Here is an 18,321-nt window from a genome sequence, read left to right as displayed (position 1 = left end):
GAATATTTTTAAGGCAGAGCTAAGTGGATTCTTGATTAACAAGGGAGTGAAAGGTTATCGGAGATAGGCAGGAATGTGGGGTTGAGGCCACAATGAGATCAGCCATGATCTTATTGAATGATGGAGCAGGCTCGAGGGTCCAAGTGGCCTACTCCTGCTCCTGATTCGTATGTTTTGGTCTCCTTATTTGAAAAATTGATATATTTGCATTAGAAACAGTTGAGAGAAGATTCACTTGACTGATTCCTGAGATGAAGGGCTTATCATGTGGAGAAAAGTTGAACAGTTTGGGCCTATACCCATTGGAGTTTAGGAGAATGAGTGCTGATCTTACTCAACCATATAAGATCCTGAGTGGACTTGATAGAGTGGATATTGGGAGGAAGTTTCCTCTTGCCAGGGAGACTAGAACAAGGGGACATGGTTTCAGGATGAAAAATCTCCATTTTAAGAGATGAGGGGCAGAATTTTATGACAGGATTTTACGTTCCCGCTGTCGTCAATGGGGTTTATAATGACTCGCCGCATTTTACAGCCTCGTCCCCGCTGAAATGGGGCTGTAAAATTCAGCCTGAGGAATTTTGTTCTCTCAGGGGTCGTCAGCCTGTGAGATTCTCAACCCCAGAAGGCAGTGGAGGCTGGGTCATCGCATGTATTCAATGCTGAGTAGAAAAGATTTTTGACAATTAGGGAGTCAAAGTTTATTGGGGGGGTGGGGGGGGGAGGCGGAGGGGGAGGGGTGGGGGGGGGGGGGGAGTGGGGGGGGTGGGTGGGGGGGCAGACAGAAAAGTGGAGTTGCTACCACAACCTGATCAGCATTGTCTTATCAAGTGGCGGAGCGAACTTGAAGGGCTGAATGGCCTACTCCTGCTCCTACATTCCTATATTCCTGTGCAAGTTCCTCTCCAAGTCACACACCATCCTGACTTGGAATTATATTGTCATTGGGTCAAAATTCTGGAACTCCCTTCCTAAGAGCACTACGGTGTACCTATGACATATGGACTGCAGCGCCTCAAGAAAGCGGCTCACCACCACCTTCTCATGGGTAACTATGGATGGGTAACAAATTCTGGCCTAACCAGCGATGTCCACGTGCAATGAACGAAAGAACAGATAAAGCAAAAAGACAAGGGCAGAACTGGGTAAAATTAAACACTGTTTACTCAAATTTCTGTGCTTAATCTGCTTTCCAACTACCAGAGAAGCCACAATGAGCAAGTGCTGACCCATATAAACCCAGGTTTGATTCCCAATCATATTGCTCTACAGCTCATCCTGTCTGAGATCAGGAAAGTCACTATACACATGCCTTTCATGACCTCAGATTTACAGCCAAAGCAGAACTTGTTTGAAGTGTATTCACTGTCAGGAAATGCAGCAGCCAATTTGCACACAGCAAGCTCAGACAGAAATGAGATGATGACTAGCTAATTTGGCTGATGGTTAAATAACGGCCAAGACACCAAGGAGAACTTCCTTGCACTTCTTCAAAATGGCGGCACGAGATCTCTTGCATCCGTCTTAGAGAATGGATAGAACCTCAGCTTGGCATTTCAACTGATGAGTGACACCTCTGACAGGTCAGCACTCCCTCAGCGCTAACACTGAACCCATCAGCTAAGATTTGTGAGCCCCAGAAGAATCTGAACCCCCAGCCTTCTGGCTCGTAGGCAAGAGTGCTAGTCCTGAGCCCGCACCTCAGGGCATTAACTCTGGGGCTTTGTGGGTATATTTGTGTTTCGAGAGAATGATGCAGATTCGTAATGGGGAAGCAAACTGTTTTTAATTTACAATTAAATGCAGAAAGCCCTCTTCAAGGCATTATCATCTTATGTTTGCAGTTCCCACTGCACTCATTACAGACAAATGGATGGTGACACCTACGAATCCGTTCCACCAATGGCAGCACTGCCTGATCCACCATTTGCTGCAGCACCTCACCTTCCATTGACCTCTCATTAATGGACCTGAAATTTCAAATAAAATGAAGAGTCAGAGAAAATCTGCGACATCTCAGCAAATCGAGATTCTACCAATTGCTGGGGATGGCATCATGGAAATTACAACAGGCCATTCCGCCCAAACAGTCCCTGCTGGTTTATCCTTGAGGGGCGGTGGGGTGGGGGGGTGGGGGGGTTAGGTGCCCTAACCCCATATGCCCACTCTGTGTTCATTTTGATGCTGTTGACGATATCTGTACAGTGACCAGAGTCACTCAGGCCCTCTCTCAGGGAAGTAGCTATACACAAGTGGGCATCCCTGGGAGATATGGCGGTGCAGTAGCAAGGCCACTAGACTAGTAATCCAGAGACCCAGGCTAATGTTTTCATGGGTTGAAATCTCACCATGATAGCTGGTGGGACTTAAATTCAATCAATTAATTTTTAAAAATCTGGACAATGAAGCCATCATCGGTTGCCTATAAACCCATCTGATTCACAAATGTCTTTTAGGGAAGGGAATCTGCCATCCTTACCTGGTCTTGGCCTACATGTGACTCCAGACCCACAGCTATGTGGTTGACTTTTAACTGCCCTCAAAGGGCAATTAGCGATGGACAACAAATGCTGGCCTTGCTAGTGATGACCACATCCCATGGAAGAATTAAAAAAAATAATAAAAAATCTCAAGTCTCTCTAGCAGGGGTCTATCTACACTTGACTGGCAATTCAGTCCCTGCCTCTCTCGGGGGGTGATTTCTCATTGAAAGGTATAAAAGTCTGACAGGGATGGACAGACTGGATGCAGGGATGATGTTTCCTCTGGCTGGAGGGTCTAGAACAAGGGGTCACAGTCTCAGGATACATTTAGGACAGAGATGTGGAGAAAATTCTTAACTCAGAGAGTGGTGAACCTGTGGAATTCTGTGCCACAGGAGGCTGTGGAGGCTAAGTCACTGAATATATTTAAGAAGGAACTAGATCGATTTACTGACACTAAAGGCTTCAAGAGATATGGGGAGAGGGCGGGAGTGTGGCTTTGAGATAGAGAATCAGCCAAGACCATAGTGAATGATGGAGCAGGCTCAAAGGGCTGAATGACCTACTCCTGCTCCTATTTTCTATGTTTCTGTGTTTCTATTACTGGATACTGACTGGAGTCTCTCAAGGGATTATCTGCACACTGCCAAGAGTCCTTCAGTGTCTCTCCCTCAGGTGGATATCTGTACACTGACTGTAACCTCTTTGCCCATTTCTTGGAGATGTTTGTACACAAACTGTTCCCTAAAGTTCCCGTCTCACAGAGAAAGCTGCACGATGGAGCATTGTTGACAAGTGCATTATTATCTTTTCATCTGCTCTTGCTGAGTGGCAGCTGAGCTGGACGTCCCTGGTGTACACCGGTGGTAATCTGTGCAGTAGCAAAGCTTGGTGATCATGTTTCAGCCCTAACCAACCACAGTTATCAGATCGCAAATTGGAGCAAGAACATGGGCTGATTTTTAAATTTCCATCCCTAATCCTGGAGTACTGACCAATTTCAGCTCTATCACCACACAAACCAAGGTCAGTTAGCCCAGCACAGTCAGAGGATCGTGCTAGTCATTGTGGCTCAACTAATCCCTGCACAAACCTCTAGGGAGTGAGATAGAGAGATAGAGAAAGAGAGAGAGAAAGAGAGAGAGAGGGGGAAAGAGAGAAAGAGAGGGAAAGAGAGAGAGAGAGAGAGGAAGGGAGAGTGTGAGAGAGAGCATGTGACAGAGCATGTGAGAGTATGGAGAGAAAGAATAAGACAAAGGAGAGAGTGTGTTTGGGAGCAAGAGAGTGAGAGAGAGTGAGAAAGTGTGAGAGAGTATAGAGAGAAAGTAAAAGGAGAGAGAGCGAGAGTGTGAGGGAGAGTGAGGGAAAGAGTGAGGTCAGAGAGAGAGTGAGTGAGTGAGGGAGGGAGGGAAAGCATGAGAGAGAGAAAGAGAGGGAAAGAAAGATAGTGATTGAGAGAGGAACAGAAACAAAAGAGAGATTGTGTGCATGTGTGAGAGAGAGCATGAAAAAGAGGGAGAAAGAGCAAGTGAGTGAGAGAGAGAAAGGGAGGCATTAGAGTAATCTTGAAAAGAAAGATTACTCTTCAAATGATTTGGGCCGGGACCCACCATGAAGGATGTGGCAGGTCAACCAAAAGCCCATTGACCTTTGGCAGGACCGGACGATCCTGGAGGTGGGCGGGGCTAGAAAATCTCGCCTTCATTTAAGGGCAAAAACACTTGGTTTGGTATTCAGAGGTAAAGTGGCCAAATCAATGCAGAGCAGCCTCACCACAAAAAAAAAGGAAAAATAAAATACATCAGATGCTGGAAATTTGCAATAAAAACAGAAAGTGCTGGAAATACTCAGCAGGTGTGGCAGCATCTGTGGAGAGAGAGAGAGAGAGAGAGAGTCAACACTGGCTGAATTTACCTGATTGACTCACAATCCTGTGGTCGGCCTCAATTCCAGGTGGGAACCCAGAAGTGGCCACGGTGGGACATAGGCCTCGATCTTCCCAGAGGCGAACAATTACAAAACCACTTCCAAGAGACTTATCCAATTATGGACAAGCGATGGAGCAGGGTCCTTGGGTTTTTATCGGGATATCTTATTAAGGGAGGAATATGGGGACTTTAATCATTGAACAGATAACTTAGAGGGAGAGCCTAAGGATAGTCAGTGCGCAGATACTTCCCTGAGAGGGGCTGCGACCTCAGTCAGTATACACGTATCTCCCTGAGGGGGGGGCGGGAGCTGAGACACTAGTCAGTGTACATGTATCTCCCTGAGAGGTGGATTCAGACCCCAGTCAGTGTACATGTATCTCCCTGAGAGGTGGATTGAGACAGTCAGTGTACACATATCTCCCTGAGAGGGGGGGTGGGGGCTGAGACCCCAGTCAGTGTACATGTATCTCCCTGAAAGGTGGATTGAGACCCCAGTCAGTATACATGTATCTCCCTGAGAGGTGGATTGAGACAGTCAGTGTAAACGTATCTCCCTGAGAGGGGGGCGCTGAGACCACAGTCAGTGTACATGTATCTCCCTGAGAGGTGGATTGAGACAGTCAGTGTAAACGTATCTCCCTGAGAGGGGGGCGCTGAGACCACAGTCAGTGTACATGTATCTCCCTGAGAGGTGGATTGAGACAGTCAGTGTACATGTATCTCCCTGAGAGGTGGATTGAGACCCCAGTCAGTGTACATGTATCTCCCTGAGAGGTGGATTGAGACGCCAGTCTGTGTACTGATATGTGAAGCTCATTACCCAGTTGGTATAAAGTCCTGCCATTTCTCCCTGAGGAGTGAGCTCTACTGGAAAGGTGACTGTTTGGGTTTCAGATGAGGACAGCTGGTAAGGACCTGTACCACCACAAACGTGCCAGTGCCCTCCAGGCTCAAACTCGGATGGGGTATTGGGAGACTCAATGGTCCCGTGTAATCAGAACCCAGTAACTCTTCCGAAGACCAGACAGGGGGGCGGAATCATCCTGGCTTTGCACTAAGTGTGGAAGCGGGCGAGTGAAACGATGTTTTACGCACTGGCCACAGTGACGGCTTTTCACACCGTATCGTCCGAAACTCGCCACATTAATTATGCATTCCTGGGGAACACGCCGTTTCCATGGTGGGTGGGCTTTCATTCACCCGCCACGCCATAACCTCGCTGCTTCATCACGCCGGGCACCATATTTAAATTCCAGCCACACGCACACCTCTCAGTGCTTCCAACCCAGGACTGCTGCATGGAAGACAGGCTGGCCCCAAAAGGCAAAAAGACTGCAGCCCCCAGGCTCAGTGATGCACTCCTCACAGCCTTTTGGACGCTGTGGAGGTCTGCCACGATGTCCTCTACCCCTACTCTGGCCACAGGAGGGGCAGTGGCATTGCCAATCCAGCATGTTGGCAGCAGTGGTCAACTTCAAAGCCCTGCAAAAGAGGACAGCCACCCAGTGCCGCTACAGGACGAATGGTCTCATCTGTTCTGTCAGGGTAATTCACTCTTCTCATAGCTCTCAACTCACACACTCCCAAACCCATCACACACCCACAGGGATCTCACACCTCAAGGAACAACACCACTAACTCGCACACACCCCCTCACATCCCCATCAGGCTCGTACCCTCTGGAACTCACATCCTCATCCTGTCCATGGCTCCGCTCACCACACAAACATTCCACGTGGTGCCCTGTGTCCTGCTCACACTCTCTCCATCTGTTTCCGTGCAGGAAGAGGCCCCAGATTGGGGGTGGAGAGGCCCATATTAGGCCCCTCACTCACTTTGAGGAGTGTGCCATCGCACTGACTAGTGAGGACATGAGGACATGGACCATGCCTGGGGGGGGTGGGGATTGCTTGAGAATATCCCTCTCTCAATGCAACTCCTGCTTTTGATTCAGCTGCCAGGCCCTACTTATCTCTACTTTGGTTCACAGGGAGCTCTGCCAAGTGACCAATACCGTCAGCCAGCCAGTCCCTCAGCTCCATCCACGTCCTCACCTCCAGCCAAGAGGACACCTCCTCCAGTGAAGAGCTGGAAATAAGCAGCCTGGGAGACCCGTCACAGCGCTTACCCACACCCTCCACCAGCGCAGGGACACACACCTCGGTGGGACCTAGATCTACAGCAGGCTCGGGTTCACACTCTGGTGGTCACCACACGGACACGTGTCCGCAGCAGGAGGAGGCAGGGTCAGCCGAGTTCCCCGGCACTCGGAGGGCTGCTGGGGAAGAGGCATCTGTGAGGTCCGAGTCAGGTGATGAGCCTCCAGCTCACCCTGGAGAATCAGCAGAAAGCAGGGGAACATCAGGTGGAGCTGCTGGAAACCCTCAACAGGGTGGCACGTGAGTTGGAGGAGTGAGTCCGCCTGCTCTCTGATGAAGTGGTGCCCACATGTGTCTGTATGGAGGTCTCCATGGGGGGGATGGCGGATGCCATGGAGACCCTGGTCCAGCAGAATGTGGAGATGCGCACAGACCTGCGCTTCATCGCGGGAGCCGTGGGTGAGTTCCTGCAATGGCGACGCGAGAGGGAAACAGGGCATCTCGACACCCCCCCCAGGTGCAGCTTCCCCTCAAGGAGTCAGGCTGGGGCCCCCAGGCACCCGAAGGGAGGAGGAGCGGCAGCTGGAAATCCCTGGGTCATCCACTCAGGAATTTCAGAGGCTGTCCTCTCCCTCAAAGTCCCCTTTGCCAGTGAGACCCTCAACCTCATCCTCTGTCACCGCAGAGAGTGCAGCTGGCCAATGACTGATTCTGGAGGGAGAACAGTGTGTGTGTGTGTGTGTGTGTGTGTGGAGCAGGGCCTTTCAGAGCCTCGGGCAAGCACTCTCCATGCACGCGGACCCTTCACGTATCACACTCACCTCAGTGTCCGGAGCATTTTCAATGCTGCCTGCTGGGGTTCATTTTCAGTTGTCCATTTGAGCTGACCTGTATCTCCTCCCACCCACTGATCACACTCCCATGCAGCACCTGATCTCGTTCACCATGACTGTCGTTCCACTTTTGATTTGAACATCATGGTCTGGATTCGCTTTTGCGTGCGGTCCTTCATCTTTTCCCCTCCCCCAGTTACCCATTTCGTCTCCCCCATCACAATTGGCCTCCAGCTCTGGGCATCACCTTCCACCTCCACTCAGTGACCTACCAGCCACAACCCTTTTCCTTTGGGAATGTCCAGGTGAAAGTGCACGTTCCCTTCCTTCCCTAAAATCCCACCCCCACCCACATTCACCTTCCCGACCTTCTCCTTCCCACCCTCAAGTGTCCGTGTCTGCCCCCAAGTCCCCGCCAACCACCCTTGCCACCCCTTCTACCACTGCAGTCGAACCCTTACCCTCCCATCCTATCACCTCACTCTGCCCTCGGTCATTCTCACCAATCCCTCGTACCACACCCACCCTCAATTCGCTCCCCAGAGTGCAGTCATGGACCCATGAAACCCCTCCCTGGACATCCGCCCCACCATCCCCTTCCCCCTGGAACCTCTTACCCACTCTGGTCCCTTTCCCACCCGGTACCCCTCTCCCCCTCCAGACCCCTCCCCCCCGGAATCCCTTCCCCTTCCCCCTGGAATCCCTTCCCTCTCACTGGACTCCTTCTCCCCTTCTCACCTTCAGACCCCTTCCCCCTGGAACCTCCTCCTCTCCTTAGCCTCCCAGCCACCATCCCCTTCCCCTGGCCCCCCACCCCCACTTAGTCCCTCCCCCTTCCTGACTCCCTCAGACACCCTTACTTCTTCTGCCACCCTTAGTCCTTCCCCCCTCCCGACTCCCTCCTCCAGCTTTAACTCTTCCTCCAGCCTCATTTCTTCCCCCAGACTTACTCCTTGTCCCCTCCCAACTCCTTCCTCCACCCTTACTCCTTCCTCCACTCTTACTCTCTTACTCCCTCCAGTGTCCGTACTCCTTCCTCCTCCACCACCCCCCCCCCCGGACTCCCTCCCCTCTCCACACTCCTTCCCCCTTCCCCGGACTCCCTCCCCTCTTCGTACTCCTTCTTCTCCCTGGACTCCCTCACCTCTCTCGCACTCCTTCCCCACTCCGAACTCCTTCCGTGATACCTTCCACTCCACTTACACTTACCTCTCCAGTGGCCATCTTCTCTCCTGTTACCCTGTCCTCCCCCGTATTTCCAGTTACCCACGTTGGTGTGGGCCTAGGGTCACATGTAGGCCGGAACAAATGGCAGATTTATTTCCCTAAAGGACATTAGTGACCCTGTTGAGTAGTTTGATGGGTCTGTTGATAATTAAATAGCTCATTCACATCTGCCATGGGGGCCCATGTGTTTCTACTCAATGATACACAGTAATTATCACCACCCCAACTGAGTTTATTGTAAATGTTTTCTATTAATATATAACATGCAATTACACACACTTTCACCACTCATTATGAAGAAGATACAATTAATTATAGACTATTATTCACACATGGGGTGAGACCAGCACACGCTACCTGTTGCACTATCTATGGCCACTCTCCAGGATTCTCACTCAGCTACATTCTTGGCGTCTGTTAAATATTGCCAACGAGCAACTGTCCGAAAAAGAATCTACAGATAATTCCCAATTACTGACCTGCGCAACGACAAATGTCACTTCATTCCATGACATCTGAAATTGATTGCAAGTAATGTTAACACCTCATGCTCAAATCTCTCTGTGTCCTCGTCTTTCACTGTCTCTGTAACCTCCAGCCTTTTGGCCCTCTCTGCGTTCCGCCAATTCTGGTTTCTCAAGCATCCTTGATTTCCTTCGAGTAAGGACGGCTGTGCCTTCAGCTGCCCATTCCATCCACAAATCTCTCTTTCCTCCAATAAAGATGCCCCAAAAACCTACCTCTCTGACCAAACTTTCGGTCAGCTGTCCTAATATCTCCCCACGTAGCTTGGTGTCAAACTTTGTCTGATAAACAGTGCTGCAAAGCGCCTTGGGATGTTTTACTGCACTAAAGGCGCTACATAAATGCAATAAGAACAGCTGGAAAAATCTCAACAGGTCTGGTAGCATCGGTGGCGAGGGAAACAGTGAACATTTCAAGTCCAATATGACACTTCTTTTGAACTGAAGAAGAGTTCTATTCTCCGAAGGGTTCTCAGTTCCAAAGGAGAGTCATATTGGACTCGAAACGTTAACTCTGTTTCTCTATCCACAGATGCTGTCAGACCTGCTGAGATTTTCTAACATTTTCGGATTTTATTTTAGATTTCCAGCGGCCGCAGTATATTTCTTTTGTTTTGCTCTATAAGTGCGAATTGCTGTTGATTGATTAGTGCACTCATCACATCTGGTGTTTCAACAAGGTGTTAACTAGGGTTGCCAACTATTCCTGGAGGTTTCATCATATGACTTATCCTCACGCTCCAGCCATTAGTCGGCCAACACATCCATCCTTGTGACGCGCTGCCTCCCTAAGCCAATTGGAAAGCAAAAAGACTCATTACCCAATTGGATGATGCTTGACTGTCAGTCACACAACCTTTCTCCCCCATTATTTTCAATATTTTTATAACTGGTAAAGAAAAATGTTCAAAGAAAATGACAAACAAAATCAATCTCTTTCTATGACCGGATGACTTTTTTCTCCAGGGTTGAACGCACAGCAGTGTCCTGTAGATTGATTTTCATTTTCTGCAGGCTCCAGGCCAATTCTGGAGGGTTGGTAACCCTAGTGTTAGCCTATGTGTTTTCATGCCTTTATTAAAATGATGGAGAGGGTGAGGGGGGTAAGAGTGCATTGAGCATGAACACAATAATACCACACCTGACATTTCCAGCCTCTTAAAATGTGGTTTATTGTTGAGTTTAGAATTATTCTCAAGGGACATAGTCTGGTATCAACACTTTCCAGTAGAACGTGGAGAGGGTTTTTGGACAGAAGGTTCAGGCATTATGGAGGGAACCATATTTATTTGTAAATAATTCGGGTTGACTGACCTTAAGTATCTTTCCTCAATACTCTGCTGGTTTTTTCTCCTCTCCAGGAGCTTCTGGATGTTCTCAATTAACGGCTTGATATGGCCCAGATTGTGGACGTTCTCTTGGATTTGATCAAAAACTGAAAACATCCTCTTTGAGCTAATGCCAGGAAGAGATGGAAAATGGAACAATTTTGAGCTTTGCCGGCGAGTTACCACAGGGTAAATTTTTGTAAAACTCGCTTACTTTCTCTCCTCGAGCTGCCGTTGGTTGAGCACAGTTGGCCGATCACTGATATTTCGTACATATGAACATGCATGTGAATTAAGAGCAGGAATAGGCCATTCGGCCCCTCGAGCCGGCTCTGCCATTCAACAAGATGGCGGCTGATCTGATTGTGGCCTCATGACACATTCCCGCCTATCTGCGATAACCTTTGACTCCCTTGTTAGTCAAGAATCTACTTACCAGTGCCTTAAAAATATTCATTGACCTTGCTTCCGCTGCTCTCCAGGGAAGGGAGTTCCACTGACTCACGGCTCTCTGAGTGAAAAACGTCTTCATATCTTTGTCTTAAATGGGAGACCCCTTATTTTTACACTGTGTCCCCTAGTTCTAGCCTCCCCCACAAGGGGAGACATCTTTTCACCCTGTCATGCCCCCTCAGGATCTTATATGTTTCAAAAAGACCACCTCTCATTCTTCTAAACGTCAATGGATACAGGCCCAACTTGTCCAACCTTTCCTCAAGGTAAACCTTCATCCTGGGTATCAGTCAAGTGAAACTTCTCTGAACTGCTTCTAATGCAATTCTGTCCTTTTTTTAAATAAGAAGCCCAAAACTGTACACAGTATGCTAGGTGTGGTCTTGCCAATGTCCTGTATAACTGTAGCAAAACATCCCTACTTTTATATTCCCTCCCCCTTGCCAGGCGGCCATTTATCATGTGCGTGTCAACAGACTATTCAAATGCTGAATGCATCACACTCGAGCCAGAACCTCTTCTTATCAACATCCAAGTGAACTTTGTCAGTGAATGGGATTGGAAATCCTGGCTAGTTATTTCCCCCTCTTCCCCTAGCTCCAGGGCAGTTGTTGTTACCACCACCAGAACTCCAGCTGAGACCCGCTATCCGCATAGGCCAGGGATTAAAGCTGGAAGCCTTCTGGTCTTTTTAAGTCAGGTCTACACCAGGCAATGCTTTCAGCCACTGGGGTCAGGAATTTGAGAACGTTTACTCCAAATGTGAATTTGAGTCAAATGTGCTGTGTTGCATTAGGATTTACAGTGATGTCGATGTCGGCTGTCCCTCATTTCAAGGATGGTATCTAGTCAGGGTTACAAGTTTCTAACATTTGTATCACAGAAACTATGCATAACTATTACTGTTGTGATACACCTTTAAATAGGTATTGTTATGTTGTGGTACACCTTTAAGTGGGCATGGTCATTTTTGTGATACACTTTTAAGTGGGTGTGGTCATGTTGTGGTACACCTTTAAGTGGGTGTGGTTATTTTGTGGTACACCTTTAAGTGGGTGTGGTCATGTTGTGGTACAACTTTAAGTGGGTGTGGTCATTTTGTGGTACACCTTTAAGTGGGTGTGGTCATTTTGTGGTACACCTTTAAGTGGGTGTGGTCATTTTTTGGTACACCTTTAAGTGGGTGTGGTCATGCTTTGGTACACCTTTAAGTGGATGTGGTCATGTTGTGGTACAACTTTAAGTGGGTGTGGTCATTTTGTGGTACACCTTTAAGTGGGTGTGGTCATGTTGTGGTACACCTTTAAGTGGTTGTGGTCATGTTGTGGTACACATTTAAGTGTGTGTGGTCATTTTGTGGTACACATTTAAGTGGGTGTGGTCATGTTGTGGTACACATTTAAGTGGGTGTGGTCATGTTGTGGTACACATTTAAGTGGGTGTGGTCATTTTGTGATACACCTTTAAGTGGATGTGGTCATGTTGTGGTACAACTTTAAGTGGTTGTGGTCATGTTGTGGTACACATTTAAGTGGTTGTGGTCATGTTGTGGTACACATTTAAGTGTGTGTGGTCATTTTGTGGTACACCTTTAAGTGGGTGTGGTCATGTTGTCTGTACGCATCACCGCAGGGAAATGATACAATGGGGCTGTATCTTCGAGGAGTTACAGTCAGTATCGGGCTGCCCCCTCCACTCCGATTCACTTACGTTCCCCGGAGCTCCACATTTCTCACCTGGTCTTCCGAACCCGGTTTCCTCAGAATTTGGGAGTGTACCTGTCCTGGGAGTCCTTCCTTCGTAGCGCAGGATTGTCGGAGAAAAGCCCCCTTTTTGACGGCGCTGGCTGCTGTATTCTGGTAAGTTTAAAGGTCCCAAAGCCACTTTGAAAAACTACCGAGAGAAGGTAAGTGGGTGAGGGGTTGGGTGGCAGGTGTGTGGGTGAGGGGTTAGGGCGGCAGGTGGCAGGTGGGTGGGTGAGGGGGTTGGCTGGCAAGTGGGTGAGTGAGGGGGTTGGCTGGCAGGTGGGTGGGTGAGAGGGGGTAGGGTGGCAGGTGGGTGGGTGAGGGGGTAGGGCGACAGGTGTGTGGGTGAGGGGGTAGGGTGGCAGGTGTGTGGGTGAGGGGGTAGGGCGACAGGTGGGTGGGTGAGGGGGTAGGGCAGCAGGTGTGTGGGTGAGGGGGTAGGGTGGCAGGTGTGTGGGTGAGGGGGTAGGGCGACAGGTGGCAGGTGGGTGGGTGAGGGGGTAGGGCGACAGGTGGGTGGGTGAGGGGGTAGGGCGACAGGTGGGTGGGTGAGGGGGTAGGGCAGCAGGTGTGTGGGTGAGGGGGTAGGGCGACAGGTGGCAGGTGGGTGGGTGAGGGGGTTGGCTGGCAAGTGGGTGGGTGAGGGGGTAGGGCGACAGGTGTGAGGGTGAGGGTAGGGCGGCAGGTGGGTGGGTGAGGGGGTAGGGCGACAGGTGTGTGGGTGAGGGGGTAGGGTGGCAGGTGTGTGGGTGAGGGGGTAGGGTGGCAGGTGTGAGGGTGAGGGTAGGGCGGCAGGTGGGTGGGTGAGGGGGTAGGGCGACAGGTGGGTGGGTGAGGGGGTAGGGCGACAGGTGGGTGGGTGAGGGGGTAGGGCAGCAGGTGTGTGGGTGAGGGGGTAGGCGACAGGTGGGTGGGTGAGGGGGTAGGGCGACAGGTGGGTGGGTGAGGGAGTAGGGTAGCAGGTTGATGGGTGAGGGGATAGGGTAGCAGGTTGATGGGTGAGAGGATAGGGTGTGTCAGGGGTAGTCAGGTCGGGGGTTGGTGGGGGGGGTGGGGGGGGTGCTCGGTGGGGTAGTTGGATGGTCGGGAGGGTGGTTGGGGGCTCCAGTGGGGAGACGGGAGGTTAGTAGTATAGCTACCCAGGATATATTGCTCCATATCCTTGTAGGGTAACACAGTGCCAAAGTGAGTGACTTTGGCTGTGCCTTCCTTCATGTAGGACAAATCTGACAGGAAAGTGACCAGTCTTTGGAACAATAAATTCAACACCTATAGGGTTGTTGAACTTATAGGGTGGGCATTTTAAACGCAACAAGACCCTCCTAACTTCATCCGCTTTGCTTCTGGTTCCATCTCAGAAGTAGGCTCTCCGCTACCCCAGGCTGGTAGACTTGGCGCTATCTCCCCTGGAGCTGGCTGATGACGCAGGGACTGGGGACAGACGACTGGGCTGCCCCCCTTTTGGGAGGGGAGGCTCACCGTACTCACCCAATGATGGCGCAGTTCCTTTCTTGACAGCGGTTATTCCTGCTGCCTCTTCTTCCGAGTCTGCAGCAGGCTGAGGTTTGCTGGGCTCTGGCGCAGATTGGTTGCTCCTGGGTTGTCTCTGACTGTCTCCATAGATCCGTCCTTCACAGCTGCCTTGGAATGAGTGCAGGCTGAGGTTGGGATTTGGGATTGGGTAATCCTTCTAACTTTTCCAGGGTAACTATTCTGCAAAATGAGTCGGAACCATCCGAAGTCTCCAACTCTAACTCGGAGTTTCTGAGGGTTCCGGATGCAGGGGACTTGCCCATCGGAAGTCCAAACTCCCCAGGCAATTCCCGCGTAGCTTGTGCTTTCGGACTTCTGAGGGGCATCTTGGGGGGTATGACCATCGGGAGATCGGAGGTTCTGTGATGTATCCTGTGATTCGGCCTTAGTCTCAGTTTGTTCTGAGGAAGATACTGCCTCAGGCACTTGTACAAGGTCTCCAGCTTCGTAATGTTGCTTCCCACTTCTCGAATCCTTAATAAAGGAATCTATGTATTTCTGTGTTAACCAATTCCTTGTGAATTGTTGGTACGACGACGTTTATCAACTGAGCACAAGGAGAAGAAAAACGCAACAATTATAGCTTGCATTTATGTAGCGCCTTTGTCCAACGGCGCTTCATGGGAGCATCGGCGGTGGATTAGATTTCGCTCAGTGAGTCCGAGTTGCCGTGGCAACAAGCAAGCCCAGAGCTATGGATAGCGATGGCAGAGGGTCCAATTTTCTTTCCATCACCTGGCCGACCGGGATGACGTTGGTGGCGGAACGATCGTGCGTTGGGAGGAGTTGAAGTTGATAATCAACCTGTTTGGCCACATTACGTAGACGCGCCTTCCTCGGCCCTCAGGGGCTGAGGTGGGATTTGAACCCAGAGCTTCTGGCTCCGAGGCAGGGACAGTGCCCACCGCGCCACAAAGCCCCTGAATGTGAGGGTTACCAATCAAAAATTTGACATTGACCCACATAAGCGGATATAAGGACAGGTGACCGAAAATCTGGTCAAAAAGGTAGGTTCTAGGGAGCACCTTAAAGGAGGAGAGAGAGGCTAGGAGTTGTAGGGAGGGAATTCCAGAGTTTAGGGCCTAGCAGCTGAAGGCCCGGCTGCCAATGATGAAGTGATTAAAATCATGGATACTAAGATGCATTATGGGAGTACAGATATCCCAGGGGATTCATTGCCATATTTTCTCCCATGACACTCCTGTGAAGCATTTTGGGTGGTTTATTACGTTAAAGGCACTACATAAATATAAGTTGTTGTTGGTTGTAGCTGGAGGAGATTACAGAGCTAGAGAGGTGTGCGAGGCCCATGGAAGGATTTGAAAACAAAAGTAGGAATGTTAAAAATTGAGGCATTGTTTAACCGGGAGGCAGTATAGGGGAGCTTAGGGGTGGTGGATGAATGGGACATGGTGCGAGTTAGGTCACAGGCAGGAGAGTTTTGGATGAGTCAAGTTTAAGGAGGATAGAAATTAGGTTGCTCAAGATTGCATTAGAACAATCAAGTCTAGCAGTAACAATAGCTGTGATCTCTACCACCTAGAAGGACAAGGGCAGCAGACACATGGGAACACCACCACCTGGAAGTTCCCCTCCAAGACACACACCGTCCTGACTTGGAAATATATCTCTGCTCCTTCACTGTCACTGGGTCAAAATCCTGGGACTCCCTCCCTAACAGCGCGGTGGGTGTACCTACACCACAGGGAGCGCAAGAAGGTGGCTCATGCACCAACACCTTCTCAAGGGTAGTTAGGGAGGGACAACAAATGATGGCTTTGCCAAGGATGACATCCACATCCCAACAACAGGATAAAAAGGCGTGGATGAGGGGCCAGCCGCAGATGAGCTGAGGCAAGGGTGGAGTCAGTTTACATTACAGAGATGGAAATCGGAAGCCTTAGTGATGGTGCGGGAATGTGGCCGGAAGCTAGTCTCGGGGTCAACTCCGACATCAAATAATGAGAAATGCAAAACCTCACGTCAACAACAGCTTGCATTTATATAGCGCCTTCAAAATAGTCAAGCACCTTAAGACGCTTCACAAGAGGAATCCTCAAACTTTAACATCGACCGCACAAGGGGACATTAGGACAGGTGAAAAAACGTTTTAAAGACCACAATAGATTTTTTTTTTGTTGGGCGCAGGTAGCCAGGAATGTGGAAGAAAGGCAGGTGAATGGGGTTGAGGTGCAGATCAGCCATAATCTAACTGAATAGCAGAGCAGGTTTGGGAACGGCCTCCTCTTGTTCCCAATGTCCCTCAGGATCAGAGTACAGTGTAGTGCCCCCACCCCCTCAGCCACTGCATTGACGACACGTGACTTTCTAAAGATTGTTCATGTTGACTAGACACTCGGCTGAACAATAAGAAGGAAAGTTAACTGTTCCCTGTTGCATTCCCCATGGCAACACCTCTACCAGAGTCCACTTGCCAACCAATCAGCAGCCTCTTCTCATGCAGTAGAAATTGTTGCTCCCTTTGAAATAATCATGTTCAACTAATTTATTAAGAGTTTTTTGAGCAAGTAACCAGCAAGGTGGATAGAGGGGAACCTGTAGATGTGGTGTATTTGGATTTCTAGGAGGCATTTTCTAAGGTACCACATCAAAGGTTACTACACAAGATAAGATTACACGGTGCAGACGGTAACATATGGAGAAAGGATTGGTTGGCTAACAGGAAGCAGACAGTAGGGCTAAATGGACCGTAGCAAGTGGAGTGCCACACAGATCAAGTGTTGGGGCCTCATGTATCTGCAATCCACATTAATTTCTTGGGTGAAGGGATCATATGAATGTATGATAGCTAAATGTGCTGTGTATACCCAGCTAGGTAGGAAAGGAACAAAAACAGAAAATGCTGGAAAATCTCAGCAGGTCTGGCAGCATCTGTGGAGAGAGAAAAACTCTCTCAAGGATTTTCCCCTCGGCCATTTGGGGGCGGGGCCCGCTCGCCGAGGGGAAACTGACGTTCGGGAGGAACCCCCGACCTCATCCCATTCCGGTTAAATTTTCAAGAAGGCAGGCAGACAGCCAAGTCAGCCTTCAGACCTTGTTAAAGACCCTGCCCGTCCAAGCTTAAGGCTGGCGGGTAGGCCAGGAGCCCCAGCGAACTCCAGATTATTCATGAAACTTCATCCACTGGCGGGATGAAGTTTCATGTCCGTTTTTAAAAAATTTAATAAACTTTATGTGTTTCTTATTAACATGTCCCATCTCGTGTGACATTATCACATGAGGGGGACATGTTAATAATTTTAATATCTCTCTATTTTTTGACTTTTCTTACCTGTCAGTAAACTCCATGAGACAGGACTTTGCCTCAGGGAGCAGTGCGCACTTTGACAGCTGGGGATTCCCTCTTTCACAAAACAGGAGGCGCATAGTGCTTCCCGTCGGGCAGGCCGCTGGGCGAGCCTTAATTGGCCCGCCCACTCAAAATGGCGGCGGGCCCCGTTTTGGCAGCGGGGGTTGGCTGCCCACCCACTGCCAAGCCGGTGGGGTCCGCCCACCCACTAAGGTCAAAATTCTGCCCTCTGTTTCTCTCTCCACAGGTGCTACTAGACCTGCTGAGTTTTTCCAGCAGTTTCTAATTTTGTTTCAGATTTCAAGCACCCGCAGTATTTTGCTTTTATCTTAGGTAGGAGAGTAAGCTGTCTTGCGGAGATAGAGAGTCTGCAAAGAGATTAGACAGGTTAAGTGAGTGGGCAAAAATTTGGCAGATGGAGTATAATGTGGGAAAATGGGAACTTGTCTACTTTAGCAGGAAGAATAGAAAAGCAGTTTGCTATTTAAATGGAGAGAGATTGCAGAACTTGGTGGTGCAGAGGGATCTGGGTGTCCTGGTGTATGAATTAGAAAAGGTTGGTATGCAGATACAGCAAGTGGTTAGGAAGGCAAATGGGAATGTTGGCATTTATTGCAAGGGGAGTGGAAGATAAAATTAAGGACATTTTAATGCAGCTGTACCGGGCCTTAACTGATGAGACCACATCCTGGAATATTGTGTACAGGTTTGGTCTCCTTATTTGAAAAAATATATAATTAGGTTAGAAGCAGCTCAGGGAACATTCACTCGTCTCATTCCCAGGTTGAGGGCCTTATCTTATGAAGAGAGGTTGAACAGGGTAGGCCCGTCCCCATTGGAGTTTAGAAGAATGAG

General features: G+C 49.5%; 1 protein-coding gene across 1 annotated transcript in view; it reads right to left on the bottom strand.

Moving 5' to 3' along the window:
* Positions 1–1,816: 1,816 nt before the first annotated feature.
* LOC121271493 (testis-specific serine kinase substrate-like) overlaps positions 1,817–18,321 on the bottom strand; it is a 28,530-nt gene continuing 12,025 nt past the window's right edge. The window contains exons 8-9 of the mRNA XM_041177475.1: positions 10,412–10,552; positions 1,817–1,970 (exon numbers count right to left, since the gene is read on the bottom strand). Of these exons, the coding sequence (XP_041033409.1) occupies positions 1,817–1,970; positions 10,412–10,552 (295 nt within the window). The remainder of the gene's footprint in view (positions 1,971–10,411; positions 10,553–18,321) is intronic.

The sequence above is a fragment of the Carcharodon carcharias genome, chromosome 31 (genome assembly GCF_017639515.1).
Source record: "Carcharodon carcharias isolate sCarCar2 chromosome 31, sCarCar2.pri, whole genome shotgun sequence".
Taxonomy (NCBI): domain Eukaryota; kingdom Metazoa; phylum Chordata; class Chondrichthyes; order Lamniformes; family Lamnidae; genus Carcharodon; species Carcharodon carcharias.
Note: the sequence above shows the minus strand (reverse complement) of the source record. Positions and strands in the feature narration are given on the sequence as shown.